This window comes from Phyllobates terribilis, unplaced genomic scaffold, assembly GCF_046119375.1.
Source record: "Phyllobates terribilis strain yellow unplaced genomic scaffold, ASM4611937v1 Scaffold_9__5_contigs__length_417890890, whole genome shotgun sequence".
Lineage (NCBI taxonomy): Eukaryota > Metazoa > Chordata > Amphibia > Anura > Dendrobatidae > Phyllobates > Phyllobates terribilis.
Genome location: NW_027362769.1, coordinates 369871283 through 369891226, shown reverse-complemented (window position 1 = coordinate 369891226; position 19944 = coordinate 369871283). Strand labels below are relative to the sequence as shown.

Genomic DNA, 19944 nt, shown 5'->3' with positions numbered 1-19944 from the left:
ACTCCATCCTCAACCCGAAAAGGTCCCACAAGTTCATCTTTGATGATACCAGCCCATACCAGTACCCCACCTCCACCTTGCTGGCGTCTGAGTCGGAGTGGAGCTCTCTGCCCTTTACTGATCCAGCCTCTGGCCCATCCATCTGGCCCATCACGAGTCACTCTCATTTCATCAGTCCATAAAACCTTTGAGAAATCAGTCTTAAGATATTTCTTGGCCCATTCTTGACGTTTTATCTTATGTTTCTTGTTCAGAGGTGGTGGTTTTTCAGCCTTCCTTACCTTGGCCATGTCCCTGAGTATCGCACACCTTGTGCTTTTTGATACTCCAGTAACGTTGCAGCTCTGAAATATGGCCAAACTGGTGGTGAATGGCATCTTGGCAGCTTCACGCTTGATTTTCCTCAATTCATGGGCAGTTATTTTGCGCCTTTTTTGGCCAACACGCTTCTTGCGACCCTGTTGGCTATTTTCCATGAAACGCTTGATTGTTCTGTGATCACGCTCCAAAAGTTTGGAAATTTCAAGACTGCTGCCTCCCTCTGCAAGACATCTCACAATTTTGGACTTTTCAGAGCCCGTCAAATCTCTCTTCTGACCCATTTTGCCAAAGGAAAGGAAGTTGCCTAATAATTAAGCACACCTTATATAGGGTGTTGATGTCATTAGTCAACACCCCTCCTCATTACAGAGATGCACATCACCAGATTTACTTAATTGGTAGTTGGCTCTCAAGACAATGCAGCTTGGAGTAGGACAACATGTATAAAAAGTATCAAAGTGATCAAAATACTCATTTGCCTAATAATTCAGAACACAGTGTATTTGGGTTCTGAGTTGTTTTAGTTCAGATTTGTTTGGTCTTTGGAAGCCATCTAGCAAATAGGGACCAAGTTGTGCGATTCCCAGTTTGCCACCCCCTTCAAGTCCCATTCATTAGTGCTGATCACTAGTAAGAGGAGACCACCAGAATTTAGCTTTAAACAAGAACAGAGAAGAAAATATTTAGCAGCTTTAATCAGTAGAAGTAAAGGAAAGTTCCACAGCTTTTATGGAATGGTCTGAAGAGGTGACCCCCGATAACCAGGGTCATCCATGGCTGATTGCTCCATTGTATCCACATACATTATACAGTAACTAAAGTGTACAGAATTTGCCTTCCATTTGAAGACAATATCTTTTATCTTAAACATACAAGAATGTGTGCTGGTAATATGTCTGTTATAACGAGAGTGTGAGAGGTTATCAGACACGTGAGATAAGAGACGGTAATTAATACCCAAGACTCTAGAGGCTTAAAGACTTCAATCTAAATTTGTACACATTAGATAGCAGAGATCAGATCAGGACGGATATGTTATATATGGGGAGAGGGGAATAAGCAGCGGTTTATCAACCCTGAAAACAAAAGGATTGGGCATGTTGAAATCCATCTGCCCAATCCTGATCTCCAACCAGTGCATTATTACAGTGGATGTAGAAGTTACTGTTGCACATAGGTCCAAATATCCAGGAATAGGGTCAGTCACTTAGGAGATTGTGATATAAACTGTCAGCCACGTAGATAAGGAGTGCCACATTAAGACCGCCACCAATCTTAAAAGGGGTTTTCCAATATTGATGGCCTACACTTAGGCTAAAGTCACACGAGCATGTATATTCTCATCCAAGAGAATCGGGTCGATTATGCAAATTACACTCTAATCAAAGTTTGATCATAGTGTGATCAGATTGATGGAGAAAAAAATTATCCATCTTCTCCATTGTGTCGGTGCGCGGAAATCGGACTGCACTCAGATGACATCCAAGTGCAGTGAGATGGTTACCACGGACTCATTGATCAGCCTGGCCAAGTGTGATCCAAATATCATATGCAACCCGAGCATGCTGTGATCTTTTCCTCGGACTGAATCGGTGAAAGTTAAAAATCAGACATGTGCACGGCGCCGTAGAATAACATTGGTCTGAGTGCGATCTGATGTCGGCACGATGTCGGCAGCTGTTTAAAGGGGTCACAGCGCTCATGACAGTGGTGCAGCAATTTCAATTTTTACATTGCTCCAGCTATCTTCATACCTTTTTCACAAATGCAATACCCATTAAATGGAAGATGAAGCAATGGAAATATTAAAAATGCTATAACAATGGCACAAGCGGTGTGGACCCTCCGAACAAAGAGTCACGGTTATTTGGGAAACCATAGTGGTTGGTGCTTATGATGCCCGCAATGAACTTTTTTGGCAATAAAACCAACAGAGCAGCAGAACATTACAGCAGAGGGGGCTGCAGAACATTACAGCAGAGGGGGCTGCAGAACATTACAGCAGAGGGGGCTGCAGAACATTACAGCAGAGGGGGGGCTGCAGAACATTACAGCAGAGGGGGGGCTGCAGAACATTACAGCAGAGGGGGGCTGCAGAACATTACAGCAGATGGGGGCTGCAGAACATTACAGCAGAGGGGGGGCTGCAGAACATTACAGCAGAGGGGGGGCTGCAGAACATTACAGCAGATGGGGGCTTTAGAACATTACAGCAGAGGCGGCTGCAGAACATTACAGCAGAGGGGGTGCTGCAGAACTCTACAGCAGAGGGGGGCTGCAGAACATTACAGCAGAGGAGGCTGCAGAACATTACAGCAGAGGGGGTTGCAGAACATTACAGCAGAGGGGGTTGCAGAACATTACAACAGAGGGGGGGCTGCAGAACATTACAGCAGAGGGGGGGGCTGCAGAACATTTCAGCAGAGGAGGCTGCAGAACATTACAGCAGAGGGGGTTGCAGAACATTACAACAGAGGGGGGGCTGCAGAACATTACAGCAGAGGGGGGGCTGCAGAACATTACAGCAGATGGGGGCTTCAGAACATTACAGCAGAGGCAGCTGCAGAACATTACAGCAGAGGGGGCTGCAGAACATTACAGCAGAGGGGGCTGCAGAACATTACAGCAGAGGGGGGGCTGCAGAACATTACAGCAGAGGGGGGGCTGCAGAACATTACAGCAGAGGGGGGCTGCAGAACATTACAGCAGATGGGGGCTGCAGAACATTACAGCAGAGGGGGGGCTGCAGAACATTACAGCAGAGGGGGGGCTGCAGAACATTACAGCAGATGGGGGCTTTAGAACATTACAGCAGAGGCGGCTGCAGAACATTACAGCAGAGGGGGTGCTGCAGAACTTTACAGCAGAGGGGGGCTGCAGAACATTACAGCAGAGGCGGCTGCAGAACATTACAGCAGAGGGGGTGCTGCAGAACATTACAGCAGAGGAGGCTGCAGAACATTACAGCAGAGGGGGTTGCAGAACATTACAGCAGAGGGGGTTGCAGAACATTACAACAGAGGGGGGGCTGCAGAACATTACAGCAGAGGGGGGGGGCTGCAGAACATTTCAGCAGAGGAGGCTGCAGAACATTACAGCAGAGGGGGTTGCAGAACATTACAACAGAGGGGGGGCTGCAGAACATTACAGCAGAGGGGGGGCTGCAGAACATTACAGCAGATGGGGGCTTCAGAACATTACAGCAGAGGCAGCTGCAGAACATTACAGCAGAGAGGGGCTGCAGAACATTGCAGCAGAGAGGGGCTGCAGAAAATTACAGCAGAAGGGGGCTGCAGAACATTACAGCAGCATGGGGCTGCAGAACATTACAGCAGAGGGGGCTGCAGAACATTACAGCAGATGGGGGCTGCAGAACATTACAGCAGAGGGGGCTGCAGAACATTACAGCACATGGGGGCTGCAGAACATTACAGCAGAGGGGGGCTGCAGAACATTACAGCAGAGGGGGGCTGCAGAACATTACAGCAGAGGGGGGGCTGCGGAACATTACAGCAGAGTGGGGCTGCAGAACATTACAGCAGAGGGGGGCTGCAGAACATTACAGCAGAGGGGGTTGCAGAACATTACAGCAGAGGGGGGGCTGCAGAACATTACAGCAGATGGGGGCTTCAGAACATTACAGCAGAGGCAGCTGCAGAACATTACAGCAGAGGGGGGCTGCAGAACATTGCAGCAGATGGGGGCTGCAGAAAATTACAGCAGAAGGGGGCTGCAGAACATTACAGCAGCATGGGGCTGCAGAACATTACAGCAGATGGGGGCTGCAGAACATTACAGCAGAGTGGGGCTGCAGAACAATACAGCAGAGTGGGGCTGCAGAACATTACAGCAGAGTGGGGCTGCAGAACATTACAGCAGAGTGGGGCTGCAGAACATTACAGCAGAGGGGGGGCTGCAGAACATTACAGCAGAGGGGGCTGCAGAACATTACAGCAGAGTGGGGCTGCAGAACATTACAGCAGAGTGGGGCTGCAGAACATTACAGCAGAGTGGGGCTGCAGAACATTACAGCAGAGGGGTACTGAGGAGGAGCAATACAGCATAATGAGTCATGTAGCGCACTCTAGGAGAGATCTAATGCAGAGCATTGCAGAAGAGAGAGGGATGCTGCAGAGCATTACAGCAGAGAGAGGAATGCTGGAGAACATTACAGCAGAGAGAGGAATGCTGCAGAGCATTACAGCTGAGAGAGGGATGCTGCAGAGCATTACAACAGAGAAGCGCTGTGTAGTATTTCATCAGAGGTATGCAGGAGAGCATTACAGCAGTGAGAGGGATGCTGCAGAGCATTACAGCAGAGAGGTTCTGCAGAGCATTGCATTACAGCAGAGAGAGGGATGCTGCAGAGCATTACAGAAGAGAGGTTCTGCAGAGCATTACAGCAGAGAGGTTCTGCAGAGCTTTGCATTACAGCAGAGAGAGATGCTGCAGAGCATTACAGCAGAGAGGCTCTGCAGAGCATTACAGCAGAGAGAGGGATGCTGCAGAGCATTACAGCAGAGAGGTTCTGCAGAGCATTGCATTACAGCAGAGAGAGGGATGCTGCAGAGCATTACAGAAGAGAGGTTCTGCAGAGCATTACAGCAGAGAGGTTCTGCAGAGCATTACAGCAGAGAGGTTCTGCAGAGCATTACAGCAGAGAGGTTCTGCAGAGCATTGCATTACAGCAGAGAGAGGGATGCTGCAGAGCATTACAGAAGAGAGGTTCTGCAGAGCATTACAGCAGAGAGGTTCTGCAGAGCATTACAGCAGAGAGGTGCTGTGTCCTTTACCCTGCCTGTGTGTACAGTAATAACAGAGATCAGGTCTGATCCACCAAACCACAACACAAATAAAGTCTCATACAGAAAAAAAGGAACCAGCGTCTCCCGTCCGTCCATTTAGGAACCTCACAAAGGATCACAAAGACTTATTGTATCCGGAGAGATAAATACGAGGCCTCTATAGGTTCATCAAAGGTGAACGTCACATGACGGCACCTGAGACAGGTTCACATAACGGACATGTTTGGCCCGGGGAGAGGAAAACATGTATTCATAGTCACAAGATTGGGCAAGAGAGGCTCCGGCTAAACAAAAACTGACAGTATTGTTTTACCCCAATGCGAAAACATTTATCGAATGCAACAAGAGAAGTAAAGCGATAAGGCGCCGCTTATCATATAGGCACCACTTATCTTTACACGCAGAACTTGTTTTTTTTTAAGATCGCTTTTGCAAGAAATTCCTTTAATCTTCCTGATTAAATTGACATGAAGTGTAAATGCAGTTGCAGGGGGTTAGCAACCTCCAACAGCTTCTATTGTGAAACTACAACTCCCAGCATGCTGGTAGGAAACTCCCCTGACTTGTGCAGTCAGTGCTGCCCGTGTCAGACACACCATATTTGCAAAGGGAATGACGACACCCAGTTATCAATATATTCATATATTTCCAGGAGGAGTAACAGAGGGACAACACAAAGCAGAATTTTAGGAAAAGATGCTCCAGAATAGTTTTTACATGGGAAATGCTTGTGTTTTGGCCAGCTTTAAGATCAAATTTTTCTAAAATGCTGCAATTAACAATTCCATAAATGACGCCACATCTGGAGGTCGGTCCGGCGTTACGATCTCGCTGCTTCTCTTCAGACATTACTGGAGGTGGATTTTTAAGTGTCACGTATAAACAGATGGACTTGGAATAACCTTATTTGTTCATGATGCCGCTGCTTGCAACGTGTTTTCAAAATGAGGACAAGCAATTATGTAAATCATTTCCTTGTTTTGATAACACTTAAAAATATATATATAAAAAAAATAAAAAAACAGGGGCGAGGTGAAAAGTTGAACTAAACGAGCCGGAGGTTACAAAAAGATGATAGCACAAAAAATTATAAAATTACACTCAAAGTTGCAAAATTTGCGTAAATAAAAAAAATAAAATTCCTCCTGCGAGATATATTGTATGTGGACAGTAGGTGGCGTTAGTGGGATCGTCTGAAGAAGAGCTAATTTGCATAATTTTTCCCACTAAGCACTGCCTGCTGGGTCTCTTCAATGAGAACCAGTACTACTTTGAGGGCTGTATATATGTAAAATATATATGTACAGACCAAAAGTTTGGACACACCTTCTCATTTAAAGATTTTTCTGTATTTTCATGACTATGAAAATTGTACATTCACACTGAAGGCATCAAAACTATGAATTAACACATGTGGAATTCTATACTTAACAAAAAAGTGTGAAACAACTGAAAATATGTCTTATATTCTAGGTTCTTCAAAGTAGCCACCTTTTGCTTTGATGACTGCTTTGCACACTCTTGGCATTCTCTTGATGAGCTTCAAGAGGTAGTCACCGGAAATGGTTTTCACTTCACAGGTGTGCCCTGTCAGGTTTAATCAGTGGGATTTCTTGCCTTATAAATGAGGTTGGGACCATCAGTTGTGTTGTGCAGAAGTCGGGTGGATACACAGCTGATAGTCCTACTGAATAGACTGTTAGAATTTGTATTATGGCAAGAAAAAAGCAGCTAAGTAAAGAAAAATGAGTGGCCATCATTACTTTAAGAAATGAAGGTCAGTCAGTCCGAAAAATTGGGAAAACTTTGAAAGTGTCCCCAAGTGCAGTTGCAAAAACCATCAAGCGCTACAAAGAAACTGTCTCACATGAGGACCGCCCCAGGAAAGGAAGACCAGGAGTCACCTCTGCTTCTGAGGATAAGTTTATCCGAGTCACCTGCCTCAGAAACCGCAGGTTAACAGCAGCTCAGATTAGAGACCAGGTCAATGCCACACAGAGTTCTAGCAGCAGACACATCTCTACAACAACTGTTAAGAGGAGACTTTGTGCAGCAGGCCTTCATGGTAAAATAGCTGCTAGGAAACCACTGCTAAGGACAGGCAACAAGCAGAAGAGACTTGTTTGGGCTAAAGAACACAAGGAATGGACATTAGACCAGTGGAAATCTGTGCTTTGGTCTGATGAGTCCAAATTTGAGATCTTTGGTTCCAACCACCGTGTCTTTGTGCGACGCAGAAAAGGTGAACGGATGGACTCTACATGCCTGGTTCCCACCGTGAAGCATGGAGGAGGAGGTGTGATGGTGTGGGGGTGCTTTGCTGGTGACACTGCTGGAGATTTATTCAAAATTGAAGGCATACTGAACCAGCATGGCTACCACAGCATCTTGCAGCGGCATGCTATTCCATCCGGTTTGCGTTTAGTTGGACAATCATTTATTTTTCAACAGGACAATGACCCCAAACACACCTCCAGGCTGTGTAAGGGCTATTTGACCAAGAAGGAGAGTGATGGGGTGCTACGCCAGATGACCTGGCCTCCACAGTCACCAGACCTGAACCCAATCGAGATGGTTTGGGGTGAGCTGGACCGCAGAGTGAAGGCAAAAGGGCCAACAAGTGCTAAGCATTTCTGGGAACTCCTTCAAGATTGTTGGAAGACCATTTCTGGTGACTACCTCTTGAAGCTCATCAAGAGAATGCCAAGAGTGTGCAAAGCAGTCACCAAAGCAAAAGGTGGCTACTTTGAAGAACCTAGAATATAAGACATATTTTCAGTTGTTTCACACTTTTTTGTTAAGTATATAATTCCACATGTGTTAATTCATAGTTTTGATGCCTTCAGTGTCAATGTACAATTTTCATAGTCATGAAAATACAGAAAAATCTTTAAATGAGGAGGTGTGTCCAAACTTTTGGTCTGTACTGTATATATATATATATATATATATATATATATATATATACTGTATATGCAGTATATTGTATAACAATATATGTAAAATTAAGAAAATATACACAGTATATATATATATATATATATATATATATACTGTATATGCAGTATATTGTATAACAATATATGTAAAATTAAGAAAATATACACAGTATATATATATATATATATATATATAAATATATATATTACATATATATTGCTCTTGGAGGGGTACTCATTCTCATTGAAGAGACCCAGCAGCCAGTGCTCTATGGGAAAAATTATGCAAATGAGCCTTCTTCAGAAGGGCTCTCTAGTGCCACCTACTGTCCACGTACAAAACACAGAAATTGAACTTGTATTTTTACATTCCAGTCCTTTATTTCCCCAAAGATAAGCAGCAACAAATCCACGTAGCAACCACTTATCATATATGGCTGGCTTTCTGGCCTGAACAATCTCTTCAAAGCCCTACGTAAAATATCATGTAGTAACGACCACTCTTCCTACAATCCTGACCACAGTCCTTCTAAAACCGCCATCTAGTGCACCAAATAACACCACCATCCAGCACTCGTTGCAATATAGATCCTCGTAAAACAATTTTCTAATTACTTCTAGTATTCATTTTGTTACGCAGCTTCAAATCCTATTAGAAAGTTGAAAATATAAGGATTGCGGTACAACCACAAGTAAATGAATCCTACAGGCTGAGATCACAGGCGGTAAGAATCTAGAGCAGTGGGATGGCAGGACTAAATGGTCTTTACTGCCGGACTTTAACCCTTCTAGTTTCACCATCATTTCGCCAGAACTCTTACAGTGATGAGCAAGATCCTGTGCGAGCTGCCCCAGAAGGACCATATATTGGTATTGGTAATATATGGACGTTGTGTGGCAGGACCCCGATAACAGGACCAGCCACAGGACCCTTATAACAGTGCCAGCCACAGGACGCTTATAACAGTGCCAGTCACAGGACCCTCATAACAGTGCCTGCCAGCCACAGGACCCTTATAACAGTGCCAGTCACAGGACCCTCATAACAGTGCCTGCCAGCCACAGGACCCTTATAACACTGCCAGTCACAGGACCCAACAGTGCCAGTCACAGGACCCTAATAAAGTGCCTGCCACAGGACCCTCATAACAGTGCCAGTCACAGGACCCTGATAACAGTGCCAGTCACAGGACCCTAATAACAGTGCCTGCCACAGGACCCTCATAACAGTGCCAGCCACAGGACCCTTATAACACTGCCAGTCACAGGACCCAACAGTGCCTGCCACAGGACCCTCATAACAGTGCCTGCCACAGGACACTCATAACAGTACCAGTCACAGGACCATGATAACAGTGCCAGCCACAGGACCCCGATAACAGTGCCGGCCCTAGGACCCCAATAACAGTGCCAGCCACAGAACCCTGATAACAGTGCCAGCCACAGGATCCTGATAACCATGCGGGCCATAAGACCCTCATAAGAGTGCAAGGCACAGGACCAACATAAAAGTGACAGCTACAGAACCTTCATAACAGTATCAGCCAGAGAACTCTCAGCTCTCTCATATCAGTGTCAGGCATAGGACCCACATAACATTATCAGGAACAGGCTCCTCATTACTGTGACAGCTGTAAATCCCTCATACCAATGCCAGTCACAGGACACCCATAACAGTGCCAACCATAGAACCCTTAGAATAGCGCAACTCAGAGAACCCACATAACAGTGCCAGCAATGAAACCCTTGTATCAGTGCCAATCATGGAACCTTCATAATAGTGGCAGCCACCAATAACCCTATAACTAATACCCCTTTAACTCTGTCACCTACAAAACCCTAATAACAGTGCCAGGCACAGGACCCTGATAACAGTGCCGGCCACAGGACCCTGATAACAGTGCCAGCCACAGGACTCTGATAACAATTTTGGCCACAGGACCCTGATAACAATTTTGGCCACAGGACCCTGATAACAGTGCGAGCCACAGGACCCTGATAACAGTGCGGGCCACAGGACCCTGATAACAGTGCGGGCCACAGGACCCTGATAACAGTGCGGGCCACAGGACACTGATAACAGTGCCAGCCACAGGACCCTGATAAAAGTGCCAGCCACAGGACCCTGATAACAGTTTCGGCCACAGGACACTGATAACAGGGCCAGCCATAGGACTCTGATAACAGTGCGGGCCACAGGACCCCGATAACAGGGCCAGACACAGGACCCTGATAACAGTGCTAGCCACAGGACTCTGATAACAGTGCGGGCCACAGGACCCTGATAATAGTGCGGGTCACAGGACCCTGATAAAAGTGCCAGCCACAGGACTCTGATAACAGTGCAGGCCACAGGACCCTGTTAACAGTGCGGGCCACAGGACCCTGATAAAAGTGCCAGCCACAGGACTCTGATAACAGTGCGGGCAACAGGACTCTGATAACAGTGCCAGCCACAGGACTCTGATAACAGTGCCGGCCACAGGAGTCTGATAACAGTGCCAGCCACAGGACTCTGATAACAGTGCCGGCCACAGGAGTCTGATAACAGTGCCAGCCACAGGACTCTGATAACAGTGCCGGCCACAGGAGTCTGATAACAGTGCCAGCCACAGGACTCTGATAACAGTGCCGGCCACAGGAGTCTGATAACAGTGCCAGCCACAGGACTCTGATAGCAGTGCCGGCCACAGGAGTCTGATAACAGTGCGGGCCACAGGACTCTGATAACAGTGCGGGCCACAGGACTCTGATAACAGTGCCGGCCACAGGAGTCTGATAACAGTGCCGGCCACATGACACTGATAACAGTGCGGGCCACAGCACTCTGATAACAGTGCAAGCCACAGGACCCTGACAAAGCTGCGGTCCAGCAGCGTAACGCATAGGGTCTCCAGTGCCGGCAGGTAAATATCCCAATTCATTCCCTTAATATATATCAATTTATGACATATACACTATGGGTGTTATTGTGTTTATAATACAGATGTCATGGTATGTTTGACAGCCATCTGTTGTACTATGGGATATGACAAATGATGTTCAGCGTACCTGCGGTTTAAAGGGGACTTATTGTTTTGGGCCACCACACTAATACCCCCCCCCCTTTTTTCTGTAATTGTGCAGTGCAATGCTTTGCCTACTTTTAAATGTTTTTATTCTATTCTCTTGTGTCGATGGTCATTTGTAAAATTGTGATTAATAAAGAATTTTTCTTGAAATATCTTTTCTATTTTTTGTGGGTGTGCATCGTTTTTATACCTTGAGTCTTGTTCTTCTATTACTGCACTTTAATTTTGGCAGGTTACTGTAGCACCCCACCACGCTTATTTGTAGCAGTGCCCACCTCCCTTTCTCGCTCTTGAGCCACAGGACCCTAATAACAGTGCCAGCCACAGCACTCTGATAACAGTGCGGGCCACAAGGTCCTCGTAACAGTGCTGGCCACAGGACCCTAATAACAGTGCCGGCCACAGGACCCTAATAACAGTGCCGGCCACATGACCCTGATAACAGTGCCGGCCACATGACCCTGATAACAGTGCCGGCCTCATGACCCTGATAACTGTGCCGGCCACATGACCCTGATAACAGTGCCGGTCACATGACCCTGATAACAGTGCCGGCCACATGACCCTGATAACTGTGCCGGCCACATGACCCTGATAACAGTGCCGGCCACATGACCCTGATAACAGTGCCAGCCACATGACCCTGATAACAGTGCCAGCCACAGCACTCTGATAACAGTGCGGGCCACAAGATCCTCGTAACAGTGCCGGCCACAGGACCCTAATAACAGTGCCGGCCACAGGACTCTAATAACAGTGCCAGCCACATGACCCTGATAACAGTGCCGGCCACATGACCCTGATAACAGTGCCGGCCACATGACCCTGATAACAGTGCCGGCCACATGACCCTGATAACTGTGCCGGCCACATGACCCTGATAACTGTGCCGGCCACATGACCCTGATAACAGTGCCGGCCACATGACCCTGATAACAGTGCCGGCCACATGACCCTGATAACAGTGCCGGCCACATGACCCTGATAACAGTGCCGGCCACAGCACTCTGATAACAGTGCCGGCCACAGGACTCTGATAACTGTGCCGGCCACATGACCCAGATAACAGTGCAGGCCACATGACCCTGTTAACAGTGCCGGCCACATGACCCTGATAACAGTGCCGGCCACATGACCCTGATAACAGTGCCGGCCACAGCACTCTGATAACAGTGCCGGCCACAGGACCCTGATAACAGTGCCGGCCACATGACCCTGATAACAGTGCCGGCCACAGGACCCTGATAACAGTGCCGTCCACAGGACCCTGATAACAGTGCCGGCCACATGACTCTGATAACAGTGCCGGCCACAGGACCCTGATAACAGAGCCAGCCACAGGACCCTGATAACAGTGCCGGCCACATGACTCTGACAACAGTGCCGGCCACAGGACCCTGATAACAGTGCCGGCCACATGACCCTGATAACAGTGCCGGCCACATGACCCTGATAACAGTGCCGGCCACATGACCCTGATAACAGTGCCGGCCACAAGACCCTGATAACAGTGCCGGCCACAGGACTCTGATAACAGTGCCAGCCACAGCACTCTGATAACAGTGCGGGCCACAAGGTCCTTGTAACAGTGCTGGCCACATGACCCTGATAACAGTGCCGGCCACATGACCCTGATAACAGTGCCGGCCACATGACCCTGATAACAGTGCCGGCCACAAGACTCTGATAACAGTGCCGGCCACAGGACCCTGATAACAGTGCCAGCCACAGGACCCTGATAACAATGCTGCCTACATGACACTGATAACAGTGCCAGCCACAGCACTCTGACAACAGTGCGGGCCACAAGGTCCTTGTAACAGTGCTGGCCACATGACCCTGATAACAGTGCCGGCCACATGACCCTGATAACAGTGCCGGCCACATGACCCTGATAACAGTGCCAGCCACATGACCCTGATAACAGTGCCAGCCACAGGACCCTGATAACAATGCTGCCTACATGACACTGATAACAGTGCCGGCCACAGGACCCTGATAACAGTGCCGGCCACAGGACCCTGATAACAGTGCCGGCCACAGGACCCTGATAACAGTGCCAGCCACAGGACCCTGATAACAATGCTGCCTACATGACACTGATAACAGTGCCGGCCACTGGACTCTGATAACAGTGCCAGCCACAGCACTCTGATAACAGTGCGGGCCACATGACACTGATAACAGTGCCAGCCACATGACCCTGATAACAGTGCCAGCCACATGACCCTGATAACAGTGCCGGCCACATGACCCTGATAACAGTGCCAGCCACATGACCCTGATAACAGTGCCAGCCACATGACCCTGATAACAGTGCCGGCCACATGACCCTGATAACAGTGCCGGCCACATGACCCTGATAACAGTGCCGGCCACAGGACCCTGATAACAATGTTGCCTACATGACCCTGATAACAGTGCCGGCCACATGACCCTGATAACAGTGCCGGCCACATGACCCTGATAACAGTGCCGGCCACATGACCCTGATAACAGTGCCGGTCACATGACCCTGATAACAGTGCCGGCCACATGACCCTGATAACAGTGCCGGCCACAGGACCCTGATAACAGTGCCAGCCACAGGACCCTGATAACAATGCTGCCTACATGACACTGATAACAGTGCCGGCCACAGGACTCTGATAACAGTGCCAGCCACAGCACTCTGATAACAATGCGGGCCACATGACCCTGATAACAGTGCCAGCCACATGACCCTGATAACAGTGCCAGCCACATGACCCTGATAACAGTGTCGGCCACATGACCCTGATAACAGTGCCGGCCACAGGACCCTGATAACAATGTTGCCTACATGACCCTGATAACAGTGCCGTCCACATGACCCTGATAACAGTGCCGGCCACAGGACCCTGATAACAGTGCCGGCCACAGGACTCTGATAACAGTGCCAGCCACAGGACCCTGATAACAATGCTACCTACATGACACTGATAACAGTGCCGGCCACAGGACTCTGATAACAGTGCGGGCCACAAGGCCCTCGTAACAGTGCCGGCCACAAGAACCCGATAACAGTGCCGGCCACATGAACCCGATAACAGTGCCGGCCACATGAACCTGATAACAATGCCGGCCACATGAACCTAATAACAGTGCCGGCCACAGGACTTTGATAACAGTGCGGGCCACAAGGTCCTCGTAAAAGTGCCGGCCACATGACCCTGATAACAGTGCCGGCCAGATGACCCTGATAACAGTGCCGGCCACATGACCCTGATAACAGTGCCGGCCACAATACCCTGATAACAGTGCGGGCCACAAGGTCCTCATAACAGTGCTGGCCACATGACCCTGATAACAGTGCCGGCCACATGACCCTGATAACAGTGCCGGCCACATGACCCTGATAACAGTGCCAGCCACAGGACCCTGATAACAATACTGCCTACATGACACTGATAACAGTGCCGGCCACAGGACTCTGATAACAGTGCGGGCCACAAGGCCCTCGTAACAGTGCCAGCTACAAGAACCCGATAACAGTGCCGGCCACATGAACCTGATAACAGTGCCGGCCACAGGACTCTGATAACAGTGACGGCCACATGACTCTGATAACAGTGCCGGCTACAAGAACCCGATAACAGTGCCGGCCACATGAACCTGATAACATTGCCGGCCACAGGACCCTGATAACAGTGACGGCCACATGACTCTGATAACAGTGCCGGCCACATGACCCTGATAACAGTGCCGGCCACATGACACTGATAACAGTGCGGGCCACAGGACTCTGATAACAGTGCGGGCCACAGGACTCTGATAACAGTGTCGGCCACATGACTCTGATAACAGTGCCGGCCACATGACCCTGATAACAGTGCCGGCCACAGGGCCCTATAACACTGCTAGTAAAAAAACATACCTTGCGGAGTTCTGCATCTGGGTGGAAGAATGTAACCACTGTGGTCTGATAGATGGCGGCAGGAAAAGAGCCGCCGGTGCAGCTGTGCTCTGAATGTGACTCATGACCCCACCACCCAATAATGCCAGGAACATTTTCACATGTGCCACTTTCCACACGCGTGTCATGGGTTTGTCAGCCATCTACTATGACATGCTAAATCTTTATGTATACTAACACCGCACAGTGGATCATAAATCCGCAGGAATCACTCATGGTAATCTATACTGTAGGTTATCATTTATAAAACACTAGATAATATAGTTATCAAGAGTGAAGATTATAAACAGTACCATAACATATAGAAATACCCCGACGGTGGATTATGAAGCAGGATTAGTGAGTTCTAGGAATGTATGTAATATATAGTGATCTCCGGTAATCTGCATACTGAGGATTAACAGTCACAGCAAATTAGTTTCAGGTATAATATAACGTGATCCTCCAATTTTGGATTATCGACAAGATCAGTCAGGTCTGTGAATGTGAAGTGGGATCTCCAGACTCCAGTGGATCACATTTTAGGATCTTTTTTTTATTCTGCATTGTTAGCCTTTAATACTACAGGGGGTACGAACATCAGAAAACTCTTAGACATAAGCCTCGCACTTTCGGGTATGTCCTAAAAACATCCCCAATCGAGTTTCCTTGAATTGCGATTGGCATTAGCTCTGATTGCAGCAGTTAAACCCCTTAGATGCCATAATGAACAGCGACCATAGCATCTAAGTGGTTCGATTTGCGTGTGTAGGAAGAACCCTGTATCCCACTGGATCCCTGTGGGAACTTAGTAGGTTGTTTAATGGCAGCTGGGAGACTATGGGGTTGGGGGCTCAAGTTTGGCCTTTCACAATGGGGCATCCAGATTTGTATAAAAACACAGCCCATAATAGTGTCAGTCAATGTCCTCCATAAAATCGTGACAACCACAGTGCCCTCTCAACAGCGGCAGCCACAGGAACCTCTAAATCAGTACAAGCCCATTAGATCAGTAAGACTTGATACCAAAAAATAGTGCCACCATCTGTGTGACTCTGGACATACTGTACCTGGTCTACTTACCTGAATGGAGATAGAATTAAAAGTAGTGATCTCTCACGCCAAGAGACCAGGAACTCCAGGTAAAAGATCCAGTTCATGTGCAAACTCGGCCACCGGTGCCACATATATAAGTGGCAGCCACAGTGCCGTGTGCCATCAGTGGTTTAGTGATGGAGGCATGGACCAATATTTGTCTCAGATGTCACCAACCCTGAACTACTAATGCCATACCTGGTAATCTGGGAGACTAGTCTACTCTTCCAGGAGTCTGAGAGGTCTCCCGTTTTTTTCCGAGAAGTCTCTTGGACATTACAGGAAAATATGAATATGTGGATAAAGCAAATGACTACATAGTGGCTACAGGTTATCAAGACAAGATTACACAGCGTTTTTCTCAATTGTAGAGTAATATATCATGATCTCATGGTAGCGGATTATCAGGATGGGATTAGACATTGCTCGATAATACGTAATATCTAATAAATACAAATGAACAGGATAAAGCAGCGCCAGATAGGCATCTAATTCTCGGGGACCTACTCAAAGAAAATTAGGAGCGTAACACTCAAAATTGTCAATGCTCAAAGGGAGAATTTATCGCCACGCTACAAGAAGTTGGTCTAAGATCTAAATCAAAGACTAAAATAATCCTCGTTAATTTAATTATGTACTGTGGTAGTTTTGACTTCCTCATAATCTAATGTCAGGTGACGGGCTGTCAGTTTTGTTCTAAAATCACGTTGTTGTAAATAAGGTTATTGTTTCTGAGCAAAGAATTAGGATAAAGGCGTAATAGCATATTAATGGAACAGGTCTTACCTTTCAGCTGATCGGCCGCCACAATCTGCCCAACTCTTTCCACCACCAAACTGTCTTCCATCAAGTATCGATCATCCAGATATTTTGCCGTTTTCTCAGAAATGTGCACTTTGCCGGCCACACCAAGCTGCTCCATAAGATTGGCAAGGTTGACATCATTTGACCACACATCGAATTTAAACCTCCGCATGCCAAGGATACCACATAACACCGTTCCAGTGTGTACACCAACACGCATGTTGACCATCTCTTTCTTTTCCTGGCAGAACTGTTCAATAGCCTCAATCATGCCAAGGCCCATCTCAATGCAGCAGTAGGCATGATCTGCCCGTGGCTCAGGGCATCCAGCCACGCAGTAGTAGCAATCACCCAAGGTGCTGATCTTCTCACATTTCGTCTCCTCGCAGAGCCGATCAAAACGGCCAAACAGGTCATTGAGAAGTCCCACAAGGGCATGAGCAGACTTGTTGGCGCTCATCTTCGTAAATCCTACAATATCGGCAAATAATATGCTGACTTGTTCTATTCTTTGCATCTTGAAGGGCCTGAAGACAATTGGGGTCTTCTGGATAGAGGACTTCTTTTTGCGACTTTTAGGGCTTGACGCCGAATGCCGCTTTACGGAATTCTCACTCTCATCATCACCCTGCTTCATCAGGTCATCAGCAATAATCCGTGGCATGACAGAATGAATCATCCTTTCTTTGAGGGCTTTCTCCACTTCTAGATCTTTGCCATGCATGATGGACTGGCCAACCTTTAGAAAAGTGCTGCGTGATCGGACCTCAGACATTATGAAGAGATGAACTCCGATAGCATGAATACACACATGCAATAGCGCCTTGCTCAAAAGTTCCCAATGAGCCATCCTATCAGCCAAAGGAGTGAAACACCCTTCATCACGAAAGTGGTATCCAAATGTCTCGAAAAGTATAGAGTAAACTACCCCAAGACAGGCACTGAGGTACAAGGGCAAGTGCATGACTGAGTAGTGAAGGAGCAAAACCTCCACACAAATGGAGAAACTGCCAACTTGGGACAAGCAAGAAGTCGAAGTGGGAATTAGGAAGGAAGTTACGTTGGATAGATCATTGCGGGCAGCTTTAGGAGTCAGAACCTGGAACTGAGAGGCCAAAGTCAAGGCAAAGACGAGCAATGTGACAAGTAAGGAGACTGCCGTGCAGTGCCGAGCATACGGTTTAGTAAAGGTGAAGAAGAAAAAGCCTAGGCACACCACAAGGAAGCACAGGGTTGGTACAAGGTAGCCAATAAGTTTGGCTTTCATATGGAAACCAAAGTAGATGCTCCACAGGAGCGCAGAGACAGAGAGGTACAGTAGAGCATAGCGAAACCTGCGCTGCGTCTGGGGGAAGCATCTCTCCACGCAGGCTTCCTCTAGGTTACTGGAATCAAATTTTGGGTTCCACCAGTTGGATGTTGATCTTTCGAAAAGTTGGGGGAGCTTCTTCTGTCTTCTAACACCCCCGACTCCTCCACCTTTCTTGACTCCCGACTCCCCCGAGCTGCAGCTGGATGATATGCTATATTTGCAACGTCTTGAAGGTGCTTGGTGGTGCTGCCTGTTAATTTTCACAGTTACACTAGTACTATCCCCACTGCCATCACACCTCACCTCCGTATGATGCAGCAGCTGCTGGTTCACCGGGGAAGCCATATTGTCAATATATAGTTTTCCTGGGACTTTTTTTTTCTTTTTTTCCACTTCACACCCCCTTCCAACACCAATAACACTGCCGCCCCCTCCTAACCTTCAGCTACAGACTAACACAAGGGTTTTGACAGCTTCAGCCTGCCTGAGGCAGCACTCACTTGCGCCTCCATGCAAAGTAGCCTCTCTTGTCTGTCTCTTCTGGTAGCTAAATACAGTCATTCAGGAAAGCAGATATCTCCAGATGCAGACGGACCACACCAGAGTAAGGCAATGCAGTCCATACATTAATATGTCGGAAAGACACGCCGAAAGAGACGGTAGACCCTGTCACCTATCATCTCCTTCCTCTTGGAAATATTTAGGAGAAGCTCACTCGGTATTGTGTGCCCAGAGGGAGAAAATAATATACATTATATTCCATCCACGTTATGGGGGGCTCCATCTTTATAAGAAAATATTCCAGTATTCCCAGGATGACATGCTAACGGAGTCAATTCATAAAGGATACGAAGACAGAAACAATTTCCTGAGGATCCCTCTTCTTTTTGGGGGTGCTAGATGTTAATTGCAGTCTTCCTTTTCTTCTGGATCCCTCTTTATGCAATGGCTTTGCAGTGGTGCTTGGTTCACGATCACTCGCTATCTATGCAGCAGGTTGAGGTTCCCCCTTCCCGGTGGTTAGGGGTGCACACAGGAGGGATCTGAAGCTCCAGTTCTCTTTGGCCAGACATGAGGGGCCTCACACCAGTACACAGACAGGCCGCTCGCTCTCTCTTCTGGCTTTCCTGGCTGATTTTCCTATGCTGGGTTGAGCAGGGAGGGGGGAAGAGGAGGAGGAGGAGAGAGAATGGGGGCAGGCAATGAGGAAAGGGAGGTGGAGAGAGATGGGAAAAGGGGTAAAGGCTGAGGAAAGGGAACCACAGTTATGTGATTTCAAGGGGAAAAATGCGAAAGGAATAAAGAAGGTTGAATGAGGAACGTATGTTAGTGATGCAGAAGGAGACGGATCCAAAGTCATTAGTGTTCCTCCTGTGTTACATGGCCACGGAGGAAGATTACGTAGGTTTTTTATTTTCCGTGACATACAAATGGAACTGAAGGCCGTTTCAGATTTCCTTTTAATTTACCGTAACCTTAGGTAATGGCAGCATCGACGTGAGATGATAATATGGAGGTCTGACCCTGGTGGACCTATCTAGGCTTGCGCAAGATCGATCTTCTTACATTGCGTTCATCCATCAAGTCACCATGGTTCGAGATCGCTAAATAATAATAATTAAGAAAGAAGCGTCAGGAACACTATACCGCCCACGTCTACAGTGCCCAAAGACTTCTACTGGCC

At 47.7% G+C, this 19944-nt stretch overlaps 1 protein-coding gene across 1 annotated transcript in view; it reads right to left on the bottom strand.

The window, feature by feature from the left end:
- The window catches only part of ADCY9 (adenylate cyclase 9), a 113898-nt gene extending 94454 nt beyond the window's left edge, over window positions 1-19444 (bottom strand). Inside the window, exon 1 of the mRNA XM_073648257.1 lies at window positions 16931-19444. Within this exon, the coding sequence (XP_073504358.1) occupies window positions 16931-18605 (1675 nt within the window). The 5' untranslated portion in view covers window positions 18606-19444. The remainder of the gene's footprint in view (window positions 1-16930) is intronic.
- Between the last annotated feature and the right edge of the window lie 500 nt (window positions 19445-19944).